At 45.0% G+C, this 23,994-nt stretch overlaps 3 protein-coding genes, 1 long non-coding RNA gene and 2 pseudogenes across 10 annotated transcripts; 4 read left to right on the forward strand and 2 right to left on the reverse strand.

The window, feature by feature from the left end:
- Positions 1 to 921: 921 nt before the first annotated feature.
- Positions 922 to 1,953, reverse strand: LOC125553078. The gene has a single exon (XM_048716832.1). It carries the CDS (start codon positions 1,650 to 1,652, stop codon positions 1,200 to 1,202), a length of 453 nt encoding a protein of 150 aa, XP_048572789.1. The 5' UTR covers positions 1,653 to 1,953; the 3' UTR covers positions 922 to 1,199.
- A 219-nt stretch (positions 1,954 to 2,172) lies between these two features.
- Positions 2,173 to 23,248, reverse strand: LOC125553079. 7 transcript variants are annotated; one of them, XR_007303902.1, is made up of 8 exons: positions 22,697 to 23,248; positions 19,186 to 19,247; positions 17,288 to 17,380; positions 12,938 to 13,033; positions 10,160 to 10,273; positions 7,716 to 8,832; positions 3,970 to 4,072; positions 2,173 to 2,907 (listed from the first exon to the last, which is right to left on the reverse strand). It is a non-coding gene; the product is annotated as an uncharacterized LOC125553079 (long non-coding RNA). The 7 variants fall into 7 exon arrangements; XR_007303900.1 differs by lacking the exon at positions 19,186 to 19,247 and having other exon boundaries at positions 2,176 to 2,907; positions 7,716 to 8,517; positions 8,613 to 8,832; positions 22,697 to 23,247; XR_007303903.1 differs by lacking the exon at positions 19,186 to 19,247 and having other exon boundaries at positions 2,174 to 2,907; positions 10,160 to 10,265.
- Positions 4,134 to 7,439, forward strand: LOC125553077 (wall-associated receptor kinase 5-like). The gene is made up of 3 exons (XM_048716831.1): positions 4,134 to 5,394; positions 5,829 to 6,011; positions 6,199 to 7,439. Exons 1-3 carry the CDS (start codon positions 4,470 to 4,472, stop codon positions 7,368 to 7,370), a joined length of 2,280 nt encoding a protein of 759 aa, XP_048572788.1. The 5' UTR covers positions 4,134 to 4,469; the 3' UTR covers positions 7,371 to 7,439.
- Positions 8,878 to 12,154, forward strand: LOC125553074 (annotated as a pseudogene).
- LOC125553075 (wall-associated receptor kinase 5-like) lies at positions 13,045 to 16,683 on the forward strand. The gene is made up of 3 exons (XM_048716830.1): positions 13,045 to 14,273; positions 14,681 to 14,863; positions 15,385 to 16,683. The coding sequence occupies exons 1-3, from the start codon at positions 13,304 to 13,306 to the stop codon at positions 16,560 to 16,562; spliced, it is 2,331 nt and encodes a 776-aa protein (XP_048572787.1). The 5' UTR covers positions 13,045 to 13,303; the 3' UTR covers positions 16,563 to 16,683.
- LOC125553076 lies at positions 19,254 to 22,646 on the forward strand (annotated as a pseudogene).
- Positions 23,249 to 23,994: the final 746 nt, after the last annotated feature.

Genomic DNA, 23,994 nt, shown 5'->3' on the forward strand with positions numbered 1-23,994 from the left:
TGAGTAAAATCCACCATTGGTCCTAAAAGTATTCGAGGTGTGTCACTTTAGTCCTAAAACTATGAAAACGCATATCTGAGTCCTACTTCTTTCTAAAGTGTGTCACCGCCGGTCCTAAACTCGCGGGGGCTAGGGTCGTATCATACACTAGTGGGGGAACGCCAGGGGCGCCGCTGTGGAGCCATATCCGCGCCACGCACCCGCTCCGCCGGCCGCCTGCTTCTGGCGACCTCCGCTGGCTGCCGCTGCGCCCCAGTCACCTCTGACTTGTACGTGTGCTAGAGAAGCAGAGTGGGGGCATAATATGAGGGTAAGAAATTCAGTGGGACTATTGCAATGTATCCAGTGGAGTTGTTTTTTCAACGTGGCCTTTCAATTGGACGTGGCAAAGGTCAGGCAGTGGCGAATCTTAGATGAAAATGAAGGGCGGGCTCAACTTCTCAATACAAGGGTTAGAACATGTAAACAACAGGCTAGACACTAGACAGTGGGCTGAGATGGGCTAAAAACTAGTAGTAAATTTTTTGTTTTTCAGTTTCAGAGGGCAGGCTTGAGCCTGTTGAAGCATGCCCGGTAGAATCGCCACTGGGTGCAGGTCAGGCTTGCTCCGGCGAGTTTAGAACTGGCGGTGACACACTTTAGAAAGAAGTAGGACTCAGATATGCATTTTTATAGTTTTGGGATTAAAATGACACACCTCGAATACTTTTAGGACCAGTGGTGGATTTTACTCGCCGGATATCTATACCATATCTTTTAAAAAAAATCTATAGAGGTTTATTGATGGGTGGCTAGATCTCAGTCGAGTGAGACTTAATCAAGTCTCACTCAAGTGACAAGACATGTCAAAAAGAAAAGGTCCAAACGAAAATTTTGCACGGATCTCCGCATAAGACCTCATGAATATAGACTGAAACTTGATTAAATCTTAACAATCTCATTTATTGATTATTTGACAAGGTTACAATAACGTTGAAGTTATCCAACAAGAACTCTCAAACAAAATTCTGACATATATATAATAAGCAGTTACGTCTATTTTTGACACTTGGAAACTACTGTTCTTTTGCAGATTAGCAGCTGGTAACTAGGAGGCACTCTACAGACTGGATGGAGGTAGTACTATGACAGAGGCAATCTAATATATTAGTGAATATAATCACAATCTGGCGAGAGCGGACACGACAGGCACGCATCTACTACTGCACGATGCTGTCGCCGTAGAGGGCGGCGAACGCGACGTCGGCGTCCTCCCTGGACCGGCCCCGCCGCCGCGGCCGCGTGAACGGCAGCGTCAGCGACGTCGCGAACCGCGCGGACATGGACCGCCGGTGCCGCGGGGCCGTCGCAGCCGCAGTCTCCGTCGACGGCGGCGACAGCAGCGCTGCCGACGACACGCCCGCGAAGGTCCACCGCGCCGACGTCGAGGCGGGGCAGGTCCACCGCGCGCCGCCGCTGGACGCGGCGCGTGCAGAGGCGCCGGGGGGCAGCGCGAGCCTCGGAGGGAGCTGCAGCGGCGCCAACGACGACGGTGGTGCTGTAGCGGCGGCTGCGTGGCATGCCAGTGGCTTCGGGATGCCCGGCTGGAGCTCCCACTTGAAGGGGACCGAGCCCGGCGTCCTGAACGACGGCAGCTCCTCCGTGGACGCCATTGGTTGCCTCTAGCAGACGGCGTGAGCTCTCAAGTGTGGTCGACTCAAGGAAAGCGCAATAATGGAGACAGGGTGCGGTGCCATGCCATGCCCGGTGGTTTTATATCGCCATCGTCAGAGAAGATCACTTTTGCAGATTGAACCTTGGGGTTTTATTATTGTTGGAGTTGATTCCAACTTGGACCACCTCTTTGTCACAATCCGATAATTGTGTCACTGCATTTTGGATTTTACAATATATTCGGATTCCCAACATCATCATATTTCATAATTTTGTCCGCTGCACACTATATTTTGGATTCTATGATGTATTCCAATTCGCAACATCACCATATTTTATAACATAGTCGGGTTTACATTTTGGATTCTACAACATATTCCGATTCGCAACATATTTTGTTTTGGGGGTTTGTCCTTACATCGCACCATGCTCTTATATGAGTCCAATCTGGCCAGAGTTGTCTCGCCCTCTTCTGCCGCTCTCCCCCTAACTTCTAACCCGAATCACGCGTGTGAGAACAGCTAGATCCAATGAGTTCTTGACCAGGTTTGGGCTTGCCGGCCCCTTAGCGTCAACTTGGCCCGCCGTCTAGCAGCTCGTAAATGGCCCAAGCTCCTCCGAGTTGGGTCAAGAAAGAAAAGAGTAGTTGTTCTTGTCATGAAAAATAAAAGGCGGTACAAATCTTCTCATTCTAGTAATTCTCATGTGCTAGCAAATTTTGGCTTTTGTAATAAGAAAAAGTCCTCTTTTAGTTGGTTGGGTGAGCCTTCTGACTGTGCGGCTCGTAGACAATGTGAACGTTTTTTAATTGTAATAAAGCTAGTCATGATGGTCTTTCCTCAAAAAAAAGAATACAGTGCAAAATGTCGCTTCGAGGTAGTCCAAATCAGAATTAACTCTTGTTATTGCTACAAAATAGAGCCGACATGTACCGTCGACAGTGGTGATGCATAAATGCTCAATACAATACGGATAATCCACCGATGTATACAGCACAAAATTAGTAGCAAGTAAGGCCACGACGTCTCACACGTATATCCTTGCCAATTGGTGCCACGCAGCTAGTCGACACTGGCGCTGTGTGTCCAACTCCAACGCTGCCGATTCAGACACCGATGTCGATTTCAGAATTTAAGCCAACGTATTGAAACAGTTGTAGACCAAGCTTGGACCCTTGATGATGGCCAAATGATGGGATCAACAGCATCGACCAGCTGCGAGGAGCCGGCGACGAAGCGAGCAGAAATGCGAGGACTGAAGTGCAAAATACGAAGGTGCTGATTAAGCAGAGGGGAGGAGACAAAGTCCAAAACTGTATGGTATTGATTGTTTAGCATAGTAATACAGCGAGGAGCGAGCTGTTTGATGTGTACGGCCAAATTAAGAGACAGACTAAGGACTGTTGTTGTTTTGCTCCAAGTGTCGTCTTCCTGGTCACTCGAGCCAAGTCCCACTGGCATCGCCGGCCCGATTTTATATTTTATATTGTATCGTATTCTATTCCGATCCTTTTTTTGACAGAAAAGTACAAGCTCTCTTAGCTAGCCAACTGATTCCATGGCGTTTTTGTCTTTGCCACACCGTTTCTACACCAACATGGCACTAGTGATTTTTTTTTACAAGAGAAGTACAAGCCGGGATGGCCCATGTAATTTTGTTTTTTTCTCTCACTGAGACGAAATTTTGAGGCCCATATTAAGTTGGGCCAGGCCGGGATGGCCTGGATGGTTTGTAGGGCCCAGTGATAGATAGGCCCAACTGGACATCTCGGCCCGTCTAGCTAGAAGGCTGTATACATTTTTCTGTTCTGATCCTTCTTTACAAAAGGAAAATAGAAGCTCTCTTTGGCTACCCAACTGATAACCAAAGCCTTTTGTTTTTGCAACACTGTTTCCACACCAACATGTCACCAGTGATTTTTTTAGGGAAGCATCAGTGATTGCTTTTTGTTTTTCAGAAGGCATCAGTGTTATTTTCTCTAATCTGAGACCAAAATTTCAAGGCCGGATAGCTTGTCAGGTCCAGTGAAAAATGGGCCCAACCAGACCTCCCGGCCCTTAAAAAAAAGCTAGAAGATCATCAACACCTGAATGCATTTTTGCCTCAAAAAGATGACCTGAATGCATTTTGCAAATAAAACAAATCAGCAGCTGGATGTATTTTCGAGATCAATTAATGAAATTTCAATTAGATTCCGGCTCACAAGACTAACAATTCCCAACACCATTGGCGACGGGAATCGTCAGCATACGCATATTGCGTAGCCTCCCAAATTTCTCCTTTTATAATGAGAAGTTGGAACTGGAGTGTTCTCACCTTGTTGACTTCAAAGGAAAACTTGCCCTCCAACCAGCCAATCTGCGAGGGTTCCTTGCCCTCCAACCAGCCAAGCTAATCACCCTGTTGATTACTTCATTTCCTGAAACAAGAGACAACATAAATGAGGTTAAACTACATCTTTAAACAAAACCTTCGACAATGACAAAGAGGTACTTTATTTGTCGCGTGGATGACTTTCCGTGTTCTTGCTCGAATTCTTTCATCAGACGGTAAGCATCAATAGTGATGTCCAATTAAAAAAAAAAAGCGGTGTCACATCTCAAAACGAAAACAAAAGAAAGAATGAGGCAACACGCCGAAGAATCAGGGTCAAGGTCTCCCCCGCTGGTATGATTAGTGATATCAGTTGTGGTACTTAAACTAACTAACACCTTATCGCTTGAGCACCATACCAACTTGTGTTTACTTGTTTGCAGGCGCAAACCTACTCCAAATCAGTTTAACATGGTCTGGTATGCTGTTTGCAAACATGTAACATGAGTAATCAGCGTCCAGCTATGCTGGTTTTCGTAGCTAGCATTTTACTCCCAGCAGCGGCAACACTGGCCGGAGCCTCTTCCGGGCGCTCCGTCTCGCTGCCAGGCTGCCCCGACAAGTGCGGCGACGTTCCCATCCCATACCCCTTTGGCATCGGCACACACTGCGCCGCGACCAGCCTGAGCAGCTACTTCAACCTCACCTGCAACGGCACGATCGATCCACCGCGGCCAATGGTCGGCAATGACGAGGCAGTGGTTGAGATCACCGACATCTCGCTGGAGCACGGTGAGATGCGTGTGCTCAGCCCCGTCAACCACATCTGCTTCACTTCGGACACCACGTTCACCAAGTTCCTCGGAGGGTACGAGCTGCAACTCACGCCCTTCCTGCCCTCCCCATCGCGCAACCGCTTCACGGTAATCGGCTGCAACACGCTTGGGCTCATCAGCGGGTACAAAGGCACCGCGAGCCAGTACGTGGCTGGTTGCTACTCCTACTGCGAGGGCGTCAACAACACGACTGAAGGCGCGCCGTGTGCTGGGATGGGATGCTGCGAGGCTGCCATCCCTGCAAACCTCACCTCCTTCGGGGTCAAGTTTGAGATGAACCAGAGCAAGGTATGGGGCTTCAACCCGTGCTTCTACGCCATGGTGGCGGAGGTTGGGTGGTACAACTTCAGGCAGCAGGACCTCGTCGGCAGACTTGGGTTCGTTGATGATCGAGCCCAGAGAGGCGCCCCCGTTGTCGCTGACTGGGCCATTAGGAACGCCTCATGCCCGGAGGAGGGGAAGGACATGCCCAATGACTATGCCTGCATCAGTGTCAACAGTCATTGTGTGGCCGCAAACAATGGTCCAGGGTACTTATGCCAGTGTTCCAAAGGATATGAAGGAAATCCTTATCTTTTGAACGGCTGTCAAGGTTAAGTATCTACTCAAATTTAACTTCTGTGGTTTTCCAGGGATAGTTCTCTGAAAACTGATGCAATTCTGGACCATATCTCAGTGTTAGTTCCACAAGATATAGATTCATGAAAAATTAGTGCTCGACACAAGTCTTCAAATTTTTTGCTAGTAGCAAAAGGCAACACTCATATAGTCATATTTGATTTCTACCACACCTAAAGAAAGAACTGGAAAATAATGGCCTTCTTTTGTGGTGTGTATTGTTTATTTTAACACATGACTTAATGTTACTTTAGAACAAGTAATGCATAGGGAATTTTACAGCATTACAAAGTGAATTGACTGGTTGTCTTCATTACTCGTTGAAACTTTCTTCGGCTGACATATAACAATGAAAATAATGTGTGTTTAGTTTGACTATTGAGTGCATGTTCTTGTTATTGTCTTCAGACACAGATGAGTGCGCATTGCGTAAGCAGAACACCAAGTATAAAGATTTGTATCCATGCACAAAAGGGGTCTGCCACAACACACCAGGAAGCTACTTTTGCAAATGCAAGAAAGGAACAAAATCTGACGGTACAGATTTTGGATGCCAGTCTCTGCATTCGCCAGCTGACAAAATGGTTATTGGTAAGTATCATCTATGTAAAGAGGTTACCTTTGCTTCAGATTTTCATCTACATTAAGGTGTGTCTCCTAATGACGAACACCGACGTAATACTAACATATAATATTAATGCTAGACACTACTTAGAAGCAAAAAGGAAGAGGAAGTCAAAATCTGCAACAGAAATTTACTAGAAATATATTTTTACAGGCCTCAGTGTTTCTGCAACGGTGGTGATGGCCTTAGCATGCTTGTTGCTCATGCAATTACAAAGGAAAAAGCACAAGAAGGAGAAAGATGAGTATTTCAAACAAAATGGAGGTCTCAAGTTATATGATGAGATGAGGTCAAGGCAGGTTGACACAATTCGTATACTTACTGAAAAAGAGATAAAGAGAGCCACTGATAACTACAATGAAGATCGAGTTATTGGCTGTGGCGGCCATGGGATGGTATACAGAGGAACTTTGGATGACCAAAAAGAGGTCGCCATCAAGAAGTCCAAAGTAATCAGCGATGATTGGAGGGAAGAATTTGTCAATGAGATAATAGTCTTATCACAAATCAATCACCGAAACATTGTGAGGTTGCTAGGCTGTTGTTTAGATGTGGATGTCCCAATGTTGGTCTACGAGTTCGTCCCCGGTGGTACTTTATCTGAGTTTCTTCATGGCGCTGGTTGTAGATCACCAATCCCTTTGGATCTTCGCCTGAAGATTGCTACACAGTCAGCAGAAGCTCTGGCTTACTTACATTCTTCGACATCTCGCACAATCCTACATGGGGATGTCAAGTCTGCCAACATTCTCTTGGATGATCAGCTCAACACAAAAGTTGGCGATTTCGGAGCATCAGCACTTAAGTCCATGGATGAAAGTGAATTCATCATGTTTGTTCATGGAACACTCGGCTACCTTGACCCAGAGAGCTTTATCAGTCGTCATCTCACTGACAAAAGTGATGTATACAGCTTCGGGGTGGTTCTTCTGGAGCTGATGACAAGAAAGAGGGCTATATATACGGACAACTTCAACGAAAAGGAATCATTGTCATATAGTTTTCCCTTGATGTTTCAAAAGAGGAGACACCTTGTTATGCTGGACACTGAAATTACAGATGATGCAGTTATGGTGGTGCTTGAGAACATGGCTGAACTTGCAGTGCAGTGCCTTAGCCCAAAGGGAGATGACAGGCCAACGATGAAGGAAGTCGCTGAGAGCCTACAGATGATGAGGAGACTCCGAGTGCACTCAGCTAGTGATCCTGAAAATAATCACTATACACATAGCTATGGAGGATCATCTTCGGTTGTGGTCCCTTTGGAAGAGACAACACGTGGGACCATCGATATGTCAGAACTAGTTGAAGATCTTTCAAGATGATGTTTGTAATTTTGTATGGACAGTCAATTCTTTTGTTTGTGAAATGTGACAATAAATATTTAACCCCCACTGTTGCAATAGTTACACCAATTTATGGGGCAAGGATCATAACATTCGATTTGACATGCCAGAGAAATCACCACATACATCACTGTTTTACTTTTGATAAAACACACACCACTGCATGTATGGAACATGTAGATTATAGGCGTATAGTTTGATTATGAGTATACAGACTTTGTTTTGGCCATTTAATTTGTAAATGGTACCATTTGAACTAAGACATATCCACTTATGCAACACAATACGGATTTTATTAGTTCCATAACAGAAATCGGAATTTACCTGTGCTGGGTGGGGAATGAGTGTCTCCCAATTCCGTGGGTCAATACGCACTGCCGATCCAATCATGAGCTGGTGACTAGCTGCCACTGAGCAGACTCGGCGGCGTCACTACGAACTGATCCAAATTCACCAGCGCTGGCGTTCACCGCCAGTCTCCACGCCACATGGAGCCCTCCCTCTCGGCCAGGGTCACCGCGGTTCGCACGACAGAGCCTTAGTGCCGGAAGCCCGCATTTCACTCGTCGCATTGTTAGCTCTCTTTTGCTGCCACCGTCACCGAACAACCATTGTTCTCAAGCAGCAGCGATCATAACTTGTCCAGGAGATGGCGTTTGTTTAGACAATTTTGATCCGCTTAGCTTCATGTGCCTCATTTTACTTTTCGGAAAACCAACAGGAGCCAAATGTTTGTCAGTCAACCTTCGATAGCCGAATGATAAAATAGGAGCAGTAGCATCGATTTGGAGAAGCTTCCGACGAAGCGAAGAGATAAAAATTCTTAATTGCCAACTGAGTCCATATATATCCTTCTTTCTCTGCAACTATGTTTCGACAGCAATATATCGTCAGAGCTTCAGGCTGGGTCATATGCCGGATGGTATGCATTTTCCTGGGCCCAGAGGTAAATAGGCCCAACCAAACCACCTTGACCATCCAGCTAGAAACTCATCACAATGTTTAGAACCTCAAAACTCATCATTCGCTCCTCGTCTCCTGATGCCCCTCATAACATAAATGTATTCTTCTAGGTGAACACGTGAATGTTGATATGCTCCAACTGAACAAACTAAAAATCACCACTCTGGCAATGCAACAAGTTAACACAGTGGCGAATGAGAGTGTATTGTGTAGGCTCCAGATTTCTTCTCAAATGAGCCGGAACCGGTTTGTGCTCACCTTGTTAATTTTCTATTAAGGGTAGGCCCCAACTGGCCAGTCTGTGATGATTCCTACTCCCTCCGTTCCAAATTACTTGTCTTAGATTTGTCTAGATACGGAGGTATCCAGCACTAAAATGAGTCTAGATACATCCGTATCTAGACAAATCCAAGACAAGTAATTCGGAACGGAGGGAGTACTCCTGTATGTTACCAAAAACGCCAGATCACCTCGTTTCCTGAAGACAAGAAAAAATAAAATGAGGGGGCGAAACCATTGACAAAAGCAACCACACAAATAAAGAATCAAGACTACGGCAAACACGCAATCAAGGTCAAAGCATTTGTGCGTGTTAACGTGCATTCCGATATAGTAATACCACTTGTAGTAGTTAACTGGCACTCTTGGAGATTCCCTCCAGTGAATAACCATATACAATCAGTATTGTATGGCAAACTTGCAAGTACATGTATGTGTGCATACATGTAACATCACTAATTGGCATTCAATCATGCCAGGAGCATCAACAGCCCTGCTAGTTTCCATAGTATGCATCTCCTTTCCAGCAGTGGCAGCAGCGGCCGGAGCCTCTTCCAAGCGCTCCATGTCGTTGCCAGGCTGCCCCGACAAGTGCGGCGATGTGCTCATCCCATACCCTTTCGGCATAGGGAGCACTGCGCCGCGACCAGCCGGAACAGCTACTTCAACCTTTCCTGCAATGGCACGATGGATCCCCCACGGCCAATGGTTGGTGATCCCGGAGCAGTAGCTGAGGTCGCCGAGATCTCACTGGAGCACGGCGAGATGCGCGTGCTCAGCCCCGTCAGCCACATCTGCTTCAAGTCAAACGCCACATTCACCAAGTTCACCAGAGGGTACGAGCTGGACAACACGCCCTTCCTACCCTCCCCATCGCGCAATCACTTCACAGTCATCGGCTGTAACACCCTGGGGCTCATCGGCGGTTACAAGGGCGCCGCAAGCCAGTACGTGGCTGGCTGCTACTCCTACTGCGATGGTGTCAACAACACGTCGGATGGCGCACCATGTGCTGGGATGGGCTGCTGTGAGGCTGCCATCCCAGCCAACCTCACCACCTTCGAGGTCAAGTTTGAGATGAACCAGAGCAAGGTATGGGACTTCAACCCGTGCTTCTACGCCATGGTGGCCGAGGTTGGATGGTACAATTTCAGGCAGCAGGACCTCACCGGCAGCCTTGGGTTTATGAATGATCGAGCCCAGGGGGGTGCTCCCATCATCGCTGACTGGGCCATTAGGAACGGCTCATGCCTGGAGGAGGGGAAGGACACACCTAATGACCATGCCTGCATCAGTGCAAACAGCTACTGCATGGCTGCGAACAATGGTCCAGGGTACTTATGCCAGTGCTCCAAAGGATATGAGGGCAATCCTTATCTTCTGAACGGTTGTCAAGGTTAGATATTTACTTGTGTAGATTTCCAAGGGTATTACTCTATAAACTGATGTCACTCTAAACCATATTCAGTGTTAGTTAGAGTAAATACATTTCCATCGTTCCATGAAACATCTGTATGGTAACTCACCTGCAGGTGGGTTCCGAATTTCACCTTGTGTAGCAGCTCCAACTTTTAGTTTCAACAGAAGTCTTCAAAACTTCTGTGCCTACAGGTGACCACCTGGAACACCTCACTGTAGTACTGGGAAAAAAATCATTTGTAGTGTAAATTACTAACACATGCTGTAATATTAAGTTCAGAAAATTTACAGAAAGCCAAGCTACAGAATTACAAAGTGAATTCCCTATTTGACTTTATTGTTTTTTATCCATTATGAATGAAAGTACTACAGTGATGTGTGTTTAATTTGATGCTTCTAAGTGCTTCCGTTAATATCTTCAGACACAGATGAGTGTGCATTGCGTAAGCAGGACACCAAGTATGAAGATTTGTATCCGTGCAGAAAAGGGGACTGCCACAACACACTGGGAGGCTACTTATGCAAATGCAAGACAGGAAAAAGATCTGATGGTACAAAGTTTGGATGCCAATCTCTGCATTCTCCAGCTGAAAAATTGGTTATTGGTAAGCATCGTTTATGTAAACAGTTCATCTCTGTACATTCTTTCATCTACATCATGTAATAGAAACAAAAATATACTCCCTCCGTCCCATAATGTAGGACGTTTTTGACTCTAGTGTAGTGTCAAAAAACGTCTTATATTATGGAACGGAGGGAGTAACTCTGAACATTACTCTCAAGCTGCAACAAAAACGAAAATAGCAAAGTCCAAATTCTAATAGAAATTCACTGGCATCAGTTTCTCAAAAACAACATTTGTGCAGGCCTCATTGTTTGTGTTTCTGCAACTGTGCTGATGGCCTTAACATGCATGTTGCTCATGCAATTTCAAAGAAAAAGGCACAAGAGGGAGAAAGATGAGTACTTCAAACAAAATGGTGGTCTCAAGTTATATGATGAGATGAGATCAAGGCAGGTCGACACAATCCGCATACTCACAGAGAAAGAGATAAAGAGAGCCACTGATAACTATAATGAAGATCGAGTTATTGGATGTGGTGGTCATGGTATGGTCTACAGAGGAACTTTGGATGACCAAAAAGAGGTTGCCATAAAGAAGTCTAAAGCAATCAACAATGATTGGAGAGAAGAAATTGTCAATGAGATTATAATCTTGTCACAGATCAATCACCGAAACATTGTGAGATTACTCGGGTGTTGTCTGGATGTAGATGTCCCAATGTTGGTTTATGAGTTTGTCTCCCATGGTACTCTATCTGAGTTCCTGCATGGTGCTGCACCTAGATCTCCAATCCCATTCGATCTTCGCCTGAAGATTGCTACACAGTCAGCAGAAGCTCTAGCTTACTTACATTCGTCGACATCTCGCACAATCCTACATGGGGATGTCAAGTCTGCCAACATTCTCTTGGATGATCAGCTCAATGTAAAGGTTGCCGATTTTGGAGCATCAGCACTTAAGTCCATGGATGAAAGTGAGTTCATCATGTTTGTCAATGGAACACTTGGCTACCTTGATCCTGAGAGCTTTATTAGCCGTCGGCTCACCGATAAAAGTGATGTCTACAGTTTCGGGGTGGTTCTTCTGGAGCTGATGACACGAAATAGGGCTATATATTCTGACAGCTTCAATGGAAAGGAATCATTGTCATATAGTTTTCCCTTGATGTTTCATCAGAAGACGCACCATGTTATGCTGGACTCTGAAATTACAGATGATGCAGGCTTGGTGCTCCTTGAGAACATGGCTGAACTTGCAGTTCATTGCCTTAGCCAGAGGGGAGATGACAGGCCAACAATGAAGGAAGTTGCAGAGAGACTAGAGATGATGAGGAGACTCCATTTGCACGGGAACAATGCTCCCGAAAACAACTGTGGTGCGCATAACTATGGAGGGTCATCTTCGGTTCTTGTCCCTTTTGACGAGAAAACACATGGAACCATCGATATGTCTGAACTGGTTGAAGATCTTGCAAGATGATCTTTGTAATTTCGTATGCACAGTTAATTATTATTTTTCCGAGAATGAACACAGTTAATTCTTTTGTTTGTGGTATGCAATACTAAACCCACCCAGTGCTGTAAATTGCAATAAGTTAGAGCAACAATAACACTCTAAAAAACGCAGCCTCTATAATGGTTTTAGGGTGCACTCTAAAAGTTTTTTAGAGGCTATATAGTGCTTTCCCATTTCAGACACTCTAAAACTGCAGCCATTATATTTTTGTTTATATGAACCCACTTGGCAGTGGTTTACCATTTCTTTTTCTTTTTTTCCTTTGATTTTCCTCCTGTTCATCCCGGCTGCACCTCCCCCATCCGGGCGAGCCCCTCCGCCGCCGGCCTCTCACTGCACGGCCACATATTTGTCAACCTTCGATAGCCAAATGATAGGAGCAGTAGCGTCGATTTGGAGAAGATTCTGCTGAAGCGAAGAAAAACAAATTCTTAGCTGCCAACTGAGTCCACATCTTCTTTCTCTTCAACTATGTTCTGATAGCAACATATATGGTCTCATATCTTTGAGCTTATAAGTTAGGCCACATCGGATTCCGGAAAGTGTGCATTTTGCTGGGCCCAGAAGTAAACAGGCCCAACTGTACCACCTGGCCCATGCAGCTAGAAGCTCGTCACAGTCACAGCCATCCTCAATACATGAACGTATTCTTCTAGGTGAACACATGAATGTTGACATGCCCCAGTTGACCAATTTATTTAAAAAAAGCCTCCGGGAATGCAAGCTAACGCGTTGGCGAATGAGTATGTGTAGGCTACATTTTTTTTTCTTTTCTAATGCGAAGTTGGAACAGGGGTGTTCTCACCTTGATGATTTTAAAAAAAAAGTGTAGGCTTCAACCACCCAATCTACGATGATTCATTCTCCCTCACGTTACCACCGATACCAAATCACTCATTTCCTGGAAACGATAGAAAATAAGATGAGGGGGCCGAAACCATTGACAAAAGCAACAACTCCATATAAAGAATTAAGAGTAAGGCAAACACACAATCAAGGTCAAAGTCTCTGTGCAAGTTAACGTACATATAGCAATTCCACTTGTAGTAGTTAACTGACACTCTTGGATATTCTCTCAGATGAACTATATACAATCAGGATCGTATGGAAACTTGCGATTACTTTTTTGCAGAGACAAGCATACCACATACTGATTTAACTGGGCTAGCTGATGTGCTGTTTGCATACATGTAACATGGGTAGTTGGCATCCAGTCATGCCAGGAGCATCAGCAGCCCTGGTAGTTTTCATAGTATGCATCTCCTTTCCAGCAATGGCAGCAGCGGCCGGAGCCTCATCCGACCGCTCCATGTCGTTGCCAGGCTGCCCCGACAAGTGTGGCGACGTGCCCATCCCATACCCCTTCGGCATTGGGGAAGACTGTGCCGCGGCCAGCCGGAACAACTACTTCAACCTCATCTGCAACAGCACGATCGATCCACCACGGCCAATGGTTGGTTATCCCGAAGCAGTAGCTGAGGTCGCTGACATCTCACTGGAGCACGGCGAGATGCGTGTGCTCAGCCCTGTCAGCCACATCTGCTTCAATTCAAACACCACATTCACCAAGTTCACCGGAGGGTACCAGCTACAGGACACACCCTTCCTACCCTCTCCATCGCGCAACCACTTCACAGTCATTGGCTGTAACACCATGGGGCTCATCGGCGGTCAGAAGGGAGCCGCGAGCCAGTACGTAGCTGGGTGCTACTCCTACTGTGATGGTGTCAACAATACATCGGATGGCGCACCATGTGCTGGGATGGGCTGCTGTGAGTCTGCCATCCCAGCCAACCTCACCACCTTCGAGGTCATCTTTGCGACGAACCAGAGCCAGGTATGGGGCTTCAACCCATGCTTCTATGCGATGATAGCGGAGGTTGGGTGGTACAATTTCAGGCAGCAGGACCTCGTCGGCAACCTTGGGTTTATCAAAGATCGGGTCCAGGGGGGTGCCCCCATCATTGCTGACTGGGCCATTAGGAATGGCTCATGCCCGGAGGAGGGGAAGGATGCACCTAATGACTACGCCTGCATCAGTGCAAACAGCAACTGCATGGCTGCGAACAATGGCCCAGGGTACTTATGCCAGTGCTCCAAAGGATATGAGGGCAATCCTTATCTTCTAAACGGCTGTGAAGGTTAGATATTTAATCTAAAATAACTTGTGTAGATTTCCAAGGATATTACTCTAAAACTGATGGAACTCTAAACCATATTCAGTGTTAGTTAGACTAAACAGTAATACACATCCACGAAACATCTGCAGAGAAACTCACCAGAAGGTGAGTTCCAAATTTCACACTGTGTGACTGCCTGGCAGCACTCATATAATCATATTTGGTTTCCAGCACACCTCAGTATAGTACTGGCAAAAAAAGTCAGGTTTGCTGGAATATTAAGTTGAGACAAATTTACAGAAAGCCAAGCTCATTACAAAGTGAATTCCCTACTTGATTGTATTACTTTTTTATCCATATTTAATGAAAGTAATAAAGTAATTTGTGTTTAATTTGATGCTTCTAAGTGTTTTCGTTAATATCTTCAGACACAGATGAGTGTGAGTTGCGTAAGCAGGATCCCAAGTATGAAGATTTGTATCCGTGCAGAAAAGGGATCTGCCACAACACACCAGGAAGCTACTTATGCAAATGCAAGGCAGGAAAAAGATCTGACGGCACAAGTTTTGGATGCCAATCTCTGCATTCTCCAGCTGAAAAATTGGTTATTGGTAAGCATCACCACCATTTATATAAACAGATTATCTCTGTTCATGCTTTCATCTACATTAAGATGTGTATTGCCATAACAAAGATCATGTACTCCCTCCGATCCTTTTTACTCCCGCATATAAGATTTTTCTAAAGTAAAACATCATAAAGTTTGAACATATTTATATGAAAAAATATTAACAGCTACAATACTAAAGTTATACAATATGAAAAATAATTCATGGCGCATCTAACGATATTGATTCCTTATTATGAATGTTGATATTTTTTCTATAAAGTTGATCAAACATTACAAAGTTTGACCTCAAAGAAATCTTATATGCAGAGTAAAAGGACCAGAGGGAGTAATAGAAACAATACATAAACTCTGAACACTACTTACAAACAACCAAAAGGAAAATAGCAAAGTTCAATTCTACTCCCTCCGTTCTAAAATAGATGACCCAATTTTGTACTAACTTTAGTACAAAGTTGGGTCATCTATTTTGGAACGGAGGGAGTAATATATATATTTTTGCAGGCCTCAGTGTTTGTGTTTCTGCAACAATGGTGATGGCCTTAGCATGCATGTTGCTCATGCAATTTCAAAGAAAAAGGCATAAGAAGGAGAAAGATGAGTATTTCAAACAAAATGGAGGTCTCAAGTTATATGATGAGATGAGATCAAGGCAAGTCGACACAGTCCGCATACTTTCGGAGAAAGAGATAAAGAGAGCCACTGACAACTACAATGAAGATCGAGTTATTGGATGCGGTGGTCATGGTATGGTCTACAGAGGAACTTTGGATGATCAAAAAGAGGTTGCCATAAAGAAGTCTAAAGCAGTCAACAATGAATGCAGAGAAGAATTTGTCAATGAGATTATAATCTTGTCGCAAATCAATCACCGGAACATTGTGAGGCTACTCGGCTGTTGTCTAGATGTAAATGTCCCAATGTTGGTCTACGAGTTTGTCTCCCATGGTACTCTATCCGAGTTCCTGCACAGTGCTGATCCTAGATCTCCAATCCCATTTGACCTTCGCCTGAAGATTGCTACACAGTCAGCAGAAGCTCTAGCTTACTTACATTCGTCGACATCTCGCACAATCCTACATGGGGATGTAAAGTCTGCCAACATTCTCTTGGATGGTCAGCTCAACGCAAAGGTTGCTGATTTCGGAGCATCAGCTCTCAAGTCCATGGATGAAAGTGATTTCATCATGTTTGTCCATGGAACCCTTGGCTACCTTGACCCTGAGAGCTTTATCAGCCGCCGCTTCACCGACAAAAGTGATGTATACAGTTTTGGGGTGGTTCTGCTGGAGCTGATGACACGAAAGAGGGCTATATATACTGATAGTTTCAATGGAAAGGAATCATTGTCATATACTATTCCTTTGATGTTTCATCAGAAGACACACCACGTTATGCTGGACTCTGAAATTACAGATGATGCAGACATGGTGGTCCTGGAGAACATGACTGAACTCGCAGTTCACTGCCTTAGCCAGAGGGGAAATGACAGGCCAACGATGAAGGAAGTTGCAGAGAGACTAGAGATGATGAGGAGACTCCATTTGCACACCACCAATGGTCGTGACGACAACCGCTTTGCACGAAACTACGGAGGATCCTCTTCAGTTGTTGCCCCTTTCAACGAGGCAACACATGGGACCATCGATATGTCTGAACTGGTGGAAGATCTTGTAAGATGATGTTTGTACTTGATGCAGATTAAATTCTTTTGTTTGGGATATGCAACACTAAATATTAACCCACCCGTTGTTGTAATAAATTCGCCAGTTTACAGAGTAATAATCCTAGCATTCGATTTGATATGCTTGATAAACCGCCACATGCATCATTGTTTTTTTGATAGGACACTTATGCGAGGAACAGGCTTTTGAATGTGTATGGTCCAATTAAGCAGCCTGGACTGTCGTTGTTTTGCACCAAGTGTCTTCTGATAGCTCAAACTAACTTCAGCTGGCAATTCAGTCAAAAAATCCTTCAGCTGAGGAATTTATGTTTATCTTTGCAGATAGGAAAAAAAATGCACTCTGTTAGCTAGCTGACTGATTCCATACGCTTGTTCTATTTCACAAATCTATTTCCATAGCAATTTAAATTGATAATTTAGAGTAAGCATTCTTGTTTTATTATTGGCCCATAAATGCTGATTTGTATCTCATGGTGTGCATTTTGTCGAGCCCAGTGGCAAATAGGTCCAACTGGACATCCCAGATTATCCAGCAAGATGCATCACACACTCATGTACATGACTGTATTTTTTTTTATCAAGACATGAATGTTAATATGCTCTAGCTGACTGAACTAGTACTTCTCACCCTCTGAGATTGCAAACTGATACATTGGCAATGGAGAGTGTATGTCTAGGCTCCAGATTACTAATGAGAAGTTGGAACCAGAGCATTCTCACCTTGTGGAATTTTAAGGAGTGTGTAGGCTCCAACAGGCTAATCTGTTATGGTTTCTTCTCCTGCCTGCTTTCAACTTCAGATTACACCGTTTACTGCAAGACAAGAAAAAAAATGACGCCAAAAAAGGAAATGTTATACTCTATATATCGTAGACAAACCATTGAAAAAACTAACAGGTAGTTTATTTATAGCATGGGATGACTCGCTGTTTCATGGTCAAATTCTTCCTCGAACAGTAAGAAGCAGTGGTGATGTTCAATTAAAGATTAAGGAAACAACTCCAGAGAATAATTAGATCAAAGCAAAAAAAAATCAAGGTCAAAGTCTGTGCATTTTGATATACTCTGATATCGCAATATCACTAGTGGTAGTAAACTAACACCCTGGAATCTCTCCCATATAATATAACTCTATCTGATCAGTATTGTATCAAAACTTGCATTTAGTTATTTATGGAGACAAACCTACTTCATATCAATTAAACCCTGTCCAGCTAATGCGCTGTTTGCATACATGTAACATGATTAATTAGCATCCAACGATGCCAGAAGCATCAACAGTCATGGTAATCTTCATAGCAAGCATCTTCTTGGCAGCAGTGGGAACACCTGCCAGAGCCTCTTCTGGACACAACATGCCATGCATACACTCCCACCCAAGACAACACGTGGGACCATCAATATGTCCGAAGACCGAACTGCTGAAGATCTTGCAAGATGATGTTCGTATTGGATTCACAGTCAATTATTTTGTTTCAGATATGCAACACTAAATATTAAACCCACACACTGTTATAATAATTACAGAGCAATGATCCTAACATTCGATTTGACATGCCAGAGAAATCACCACATACGCAATTGTATTTTTGATAGAAACATATGCCACCATAGTAAGCCAGTGAGGAATGAGCTGTTGGATGCGCATGGTCGAATTAAGCAGCCCCAACTGTCGTTGTTTTGCTCCAAGTATCTTTTTCAAGAAAATGCAAAGAGAATTGTGTTTCTTTCCATAGAAAAGATAGCTTATGTTACAATCCTCCTAGGAGGTACAGTCGTGGAGATCAATGCAGGAAATTAATGTACATCCCAGGTCTAGGGCAAGGTGTCTTGGAGGCCAGCAGCACCTGCCTTGGCCAGAGCGCCACCTTGTCCTTGATCTTCGCAACAAGGTTACTCACCGAGGGTTGGGTGCCCTCGAAGACACAATCATGTTTGCGATCACTCAAATTAACTTCAGCTACCTTCTTCCTTTTGATATGGGTTGTAGGAATAGGATGAGACAAATCTGACAGGGATGGATCTGCATCCTTCGCTCTAGATTAGCCTTCCTCGGATTTCTCTGTTCCCCCATTCAGTTTGTAAAGACAACTGTTTCTAGTAAGGGCAATCGGAGGGAGACCCCTCTTTAAAAAAAAACTTATCTTGCTAAATACTCCCTCTGTATCAAATTATAAGACATTTTTTGATACAAAGCGAGTATAAAAAAACTCTTATATTTTGGCACAGAGGGAGTAGAAGAAAAGGTGCATACCATCTTCGCTAGACGTCCAATTACATACACTTGTTATATTTTGCAAATTGATAGATTAATATAGTTTTCGAGTAAGAAATCACTTATTACTATTTTCTAAGCTGATTAGTATAAGATGGCATGTATTTTGTTGAGCCCGGTGGCTAACAGGTCCAACTGAACACCTTCCAGCAAGAAACTCATTACACATTCCACGTACATTAATGCCTTTTTTAGATTAACACATGAGTGTTAATATGCTCCATCTGACCAAACTAATAATTGCCACCCACTGTGATTGTGTAAGCTACTAATATATCAGCGACAATGGTGTGTTTGTAGGCTCCAGATTTCTAATGAAAAATTGGAACCAGGGTATTCTGACCTTGATGATTTAAAAAAATGTGTAGGCTCCAACCGGCCAATCTGTGATGATTCCTTCTCTGCCTGCTACCACCAACACCATATTACATCATTTCTTGAAGATAAGAGAAAAATAAAATGACGCAAATATGTTAGCGGTACATATTATGAACGAACCATATTGCGAACAAACCGCTGACAAAACCAAAATATATTATTGTTGTATGAGATGACTTGCTGTTTCATGGCCGTATCCTTCCGCCAACAGTAAGCAGCAATGGTGATGTTCAATTAAAGATTAAGGAGATAACCCCAGAAAATAGTTAGACCGAGGCAAGAAGCCAATCAGGGTCAAAGCCTTTGTGCGTGTTAACGTACTCTGATAAAGAGATGTCACTAGTGGTACTTAACTAACACCCTTGGAAAATCTCTCCATATAGATCAGTATTGTATCGCAACTTGCAATTAGTTATTTCTGGTGACAAACCTACTTCATGTCGATTTAATCCTGTCCAGCTAATGCGATGTTTGCATACAATGCATGTAACATGGCTAATTGGCATCCAACCATGCCAGGAGCATCGACAGTCACAATAATCTTCATAGCAAGCATCTTCCTCCCAGAAGTAGGAACACTTGTCGGAGCCTCTTCTGGATGCTCCATGTCGTTGCCAGGTTGCCCCGACAAGTGCGGTGACATATCAATCCCATACCCCTTTGGGATTGGCGCGGACTGTGCCGCGGCCAACCTGAGCAGGTACTTCAACCTCATCTGCGACGACACGATTAATCCACCACGGCCAATGGTTGGGGATCCTGGAGGAGAAGATGAGATCATCGACATCTCACTGGAGCACGGCGAGATGCGCGTTTTCAGCCCCGTTAGCTACATATGCTTCGAGTCGAACACCACATTCAGCTGGTCCACAGTAGGGTACGATCTGCAGCTCACGCCCTTCCTTCCGTCACCATCGCGTAACCGCTTCACAGTCATCGGCTGCGACACCTTGGGGCTCATCAGCGGCTACAAAGACACCACAGGCAAGTACAGGGCTGGCTGCTACTCCTACTGTGAGGGCGCCAACAACACGTCTGAAGGTGCGCCATGTGCTGGAATGGGCTGCTGTGAGGCTGCCATCCCCAACAACCTCACCTCCTTGGAGGTCGTGTTTGAGATGGACCAGAGCAAGGTATGGCACTTCAACCCATGCTTCTACGCCATGGTGGCTGAGGTTGGGTGGTACAACTTCAGTCGGCAGGACCTCGTCAGTAGACTTGGGTTCATCGATCAGCGAGCCAAGAAGGGTACCCGCATCGTCGCTGATTGGGCCATTAGGAATGGCTCCTGCCCAGAGACGGGAAAGAACAAACCTAAGGACTATGCTTGCATCAGTACAAACAGCTATTGTATGGCTGCGAACAATGGTCCAGGATACTTATGCCGTTGCTCCGGAGGATATGAGGGCAATCCTTATCTTCTGAACGGCTGTGAAGGTCAAGTATCTACACTAATTCAACTTGTGTACATTCCCCCCCTCCTCTCAAAAACTTTGAGAAGAGTATTTCTGTCTAATTAAAATCAGATATTTGAGTAGTTGGTTTCATTACATGTTGAATCTTTGTTCCGCAGACATATAGTGAACTTGTTTTTTAGTTTGAATCTTCTGAGAGAATGTTTTCCATTATGTACTCAGACATAGACGAGTGCACATTGCGTAAGCAGAACCCCAAGAATGAAGATGTGTATCCATGCAGAAAAGGGGTCTGCCTCAACACACCAGGATCGTACGATTGCAAATGCAAGAGAGGAACATGACCTGATGGTACAAATTTTGGATGCCGGCCTCTGTTGACTTCAGCTGAAATATTGGCCACTGGTGAGCATCATTTATTTAACAATTGGCCTATATTGATACTTTTATCAACATTAAGATGTGCATTTTAATAACAAACACTCAAGCAACGTAAAAAATATATATGAACTCAGAACACTACTTGGTACTTACAACCAAAAGAAACATAGTGAACTCCCGATTCGTAACAGAAATTTACTACTGTTATTATTAGTTTCTCAAAAATATATGTCTGCAGGCCTCAGTGTTTCTGCGACTGTGGTGATGGCCTTAGCATGCTTGCTGCTCATGCAATTTCAAATAAAAAGGCACAAAAGGGAAAAAGATGAGTATTTCAGACAAAATGGAGGTCTCAAGTTATATGATGAGATGAGGTCAAGGCAGGCCGACACAATCCGCATACTTACAGAGAAAGAGATAAAGAGAGCCACTGACAACTACAATGAAGACCAAGTTATTGGATGTGGTGGTCATGGTATGGTCTACAGAGGAACTTTGGATGATCAAAAGGAGGTTGCCATAAAGAAGTCCAAAGCAATCAACAATGCTTGGAGAGAAGAATTTGTCAATGAGATAATAATCTTGTCACAAATCAATCACCGACACATTGTGAGGTTACTAGGCTGTTGTCTGGATGTAGATGTCCCGATGTTGGTCTACGAGTTTGTCCCCTGTGGTTCTTTATCTGAATTCCTTCACGATGCTAATCATAGATCACCAATCCTGTTGGATCTTCGCCTGAAGATTGCTACTCAGTCAGCAGAAGCTCTAGCTTACTTACATTCATCAACATCACGCACAATCCTACATGGGGATGTCAAATGTGCAAACATTCTGTTAGATGATCAGCTGGACGCAAAGGTAGCCGATTTCGGAGCATCGACACTGAAGTCCATGGATGAAAATGACTTCATCATGTTCATCCAGGGAACACTTGGTTACCTTGACCCCGAAAGCTTTATCAGCCGTCATCTCACGGACAAAAGTGATGTATACAGCTTTGGGGTGGTTCTTCTGGAGCTGATGACAAGGAAGAGGGCCATATATACCGACAACTTTAACCGAAAGCAATCATTGTCATACAGTTTTCCCTCGATGTTTAACCAGAAGAGGCACCACACTATGTTGGACCCTGAAATTACAGCCGGTGCAGGTATGGTGGTCCTAGAGATCATGGCTGAGCTCGCAGTTCACTGCCTTAGCCAGAGGGGAGATGACAGGCCAGCGATGAAGGAAGTTGCAGAGAGACTAGAGATGATGAGGAGACTCCAGTTGCACGAAGCCAGTGCTCATGAAAACAATCAGTGTGTGTATAACTACGGAGGATCATCTTCGGTTGTCCTCCCCTTTGATGAGGCAACACGCGGGACCATCGACATGTCCGAGCTGGTCGAAGATCTTGCAAGGTGATGTTTGGAATCTTGTATACAGAGTTAGTTCTTTGGTTTGTGCTATGCAAAACTAAACCACAGCCACTGTTATGATTGTGAAGTGTAATAAGTTAACCTGTTCATGGAGCAATTATCCTAACATTCGGTCTGGCATGCTGGAGAAATCGCCAAATTTGGCATTTCAAGGTATGCAACATGTACATAATGTGTGCAACTGTGCATGCTGTATAGTTTGACCATGGCCATCCTGAACTCTGAAGATATATTCAGCTACTGAATCGAAGTTTACCTGTGGTGGGCGTGGAATGGATCCCCTTGTGTTGGCGCGGCTCGATCCGCTCCCCAGATCCAAACGCGAGCCGGCGACCAGCCGCCGCCGAGCAGAATCGCGGCCGTCGCGACGAACCGGTTCGAATTCACCAGCACCGGCGTTCACCACGGGTCGCCGCGCCGCACGGACCTCTCCCGCCGAGTCCGCGGGACGGAGCCTCGGCGCCGGAAGCCCGCGGCTACGGGAGGAACCGCGTGGCCACCGCCGCTGCTGACGCGGACGCTCGCTGAAGCCTCCCTCCCTCCCTCCATCCCTGCCGCAGAGCCCTCCCGTCGAATCCGCGTCTGAGTTCGGAGCCGGAAGCCCGCGCTACTCCTGCCGCACCAATGCGGACGCTCGCCGAAGCCACCCGCCGGTGGCCGCCGCCCGTCCGGCACGTCGGCAGTCGGCAGTCGGCACGGCGGCGGGGTGGGGGGCCGTCCGGCGGCTTGGGCAAGGGACTCTCGCTCGCTCGCTCTAGTGAGCGGTAAAAGGCGTATTCTTGACTTCGAAGCGTACTCTCTTTTACCGTTTTCGATACTGCTTTGTTCAAAAAACAATTGGAAGAAGAAGAACCAACAGATCTTATACAATACCTACCTGCATATGCCCTTCAATGGCACAAAACATTTTTCTTTAATTGTGAATTTAATTTTATATTTTATAAACATTTCAAAAATACATAACAACAACAACAACAATAAAGCCTTTAGTTCCAAATAAGTTGGGGTACGTTAGAGATGAAACCCATAAGATCTCGCAACCAACTCATGACTCTGGCACATAGATAGCAAGCTTCCACGCACCCTTGTCCATATCTACCTCTTCGGTGATACTCCAATCCTTCAGGTCTCTCTTAACGGACTCCTCCCATGTCAAATTCGGTCTACCCCACCCTCTCTTAACATTCTCTACACGCTTTAGCTGTCCACTATGCACCGGAGCTTCTGGAGGCCTGCGCTGAATATGCTCAAACCATCTCAGACGATGTTGGACAATTTTCTCTTCAATTGGTGCTACCCCAACTCTATCTCGTATATCATCATTCCGGACTCGATCCTTCCTCGTGTGGCCACACATCCATCTCAATATACGCATCTCCGCCACACCTAACTGTTGAACATGTCGCCTTTTAGTCGGCCAACACTCAGCGCCATACAACATTGCGGGTCGAACCGTCGTCCTGTAGAACTTGCCTTTTAGCTTTTGTGGCACTCTCTTATCACAGAGAATGCCAGAAGCTTGGCGTCACTTCATCCATCCGGCTTTGATTCGAT

This window comes from Triticum urartu, chromosome 4, assembly GCF_003073215.2.
Source record: "Triticum urartu cultivar G1812 chromosome 4, Tu2.1, whole genome shotgun sequence".
NCBI lineage: Eukaryota > Viridiplantae > Streptophyta > Magnoliopsida > Poales > Poaceae > Triticum > Triticum urartu.

What these genes read in the sequence shown, in the direction of transcription:
- LOC125553077 (XM_048716831.1), top strand. Translation starts at nt 4,470, where the DNA reads ATGAGTAATCAGCGTCCAGCTATGCTGGTTTTCGTAGCTAGCATTTTA. An exon ending in TCTTTTGAACGGCTGTCAAG is followed by an intron (nt 5,395 to 5,828) that starts GTTAAGTATCTA and finishes TATTGTCTTCAG; the next exon opens with ACACAGATGAGTGCGCATTG. An exon ending in AGCTGACAAAATGGTTATTG is followed by an intron (nt 6,012 to 6,198) that starts GTAAGTATCATC and finishes ATATTTTTACAG; the next exon opens with GCCTCAGTGTTTCTGCAACG.
- LOC125553078 (XM_048716832.1), bottom strand. Translation starts at nt 1,652, where the DNA reads ATGGCGTCCACGGAGGAGCTGCCGTCGTTCAGGACGCCGGGCTCGGTC.
- LOC125553075 (XM_048716830.1), top strand. Translation starts at nt 13,304, where the DNA reads ATGTGCTGTTTGCATACATGTAACATGGGTAGTTGGCATCCAGTCATG. An exon ending in TCTTCTAAACGGCTGTGAAG is followed by an intron (nt 14,274 to 14,680) that starts GTTAGATATTTA and finishes TAATATCTTCAG; the next exon opens with ACACAGATGAGTGTGAGTTG. An exon ending in AGCTGAAAAATTGGTTATTG is followed by an intron (nt 14,864 to 15,384) that starts GTAAGCATCACC and finishes ATATTTTTGCAG; the next exon opens with GCCTCAGTGTTTGTGTTTCT.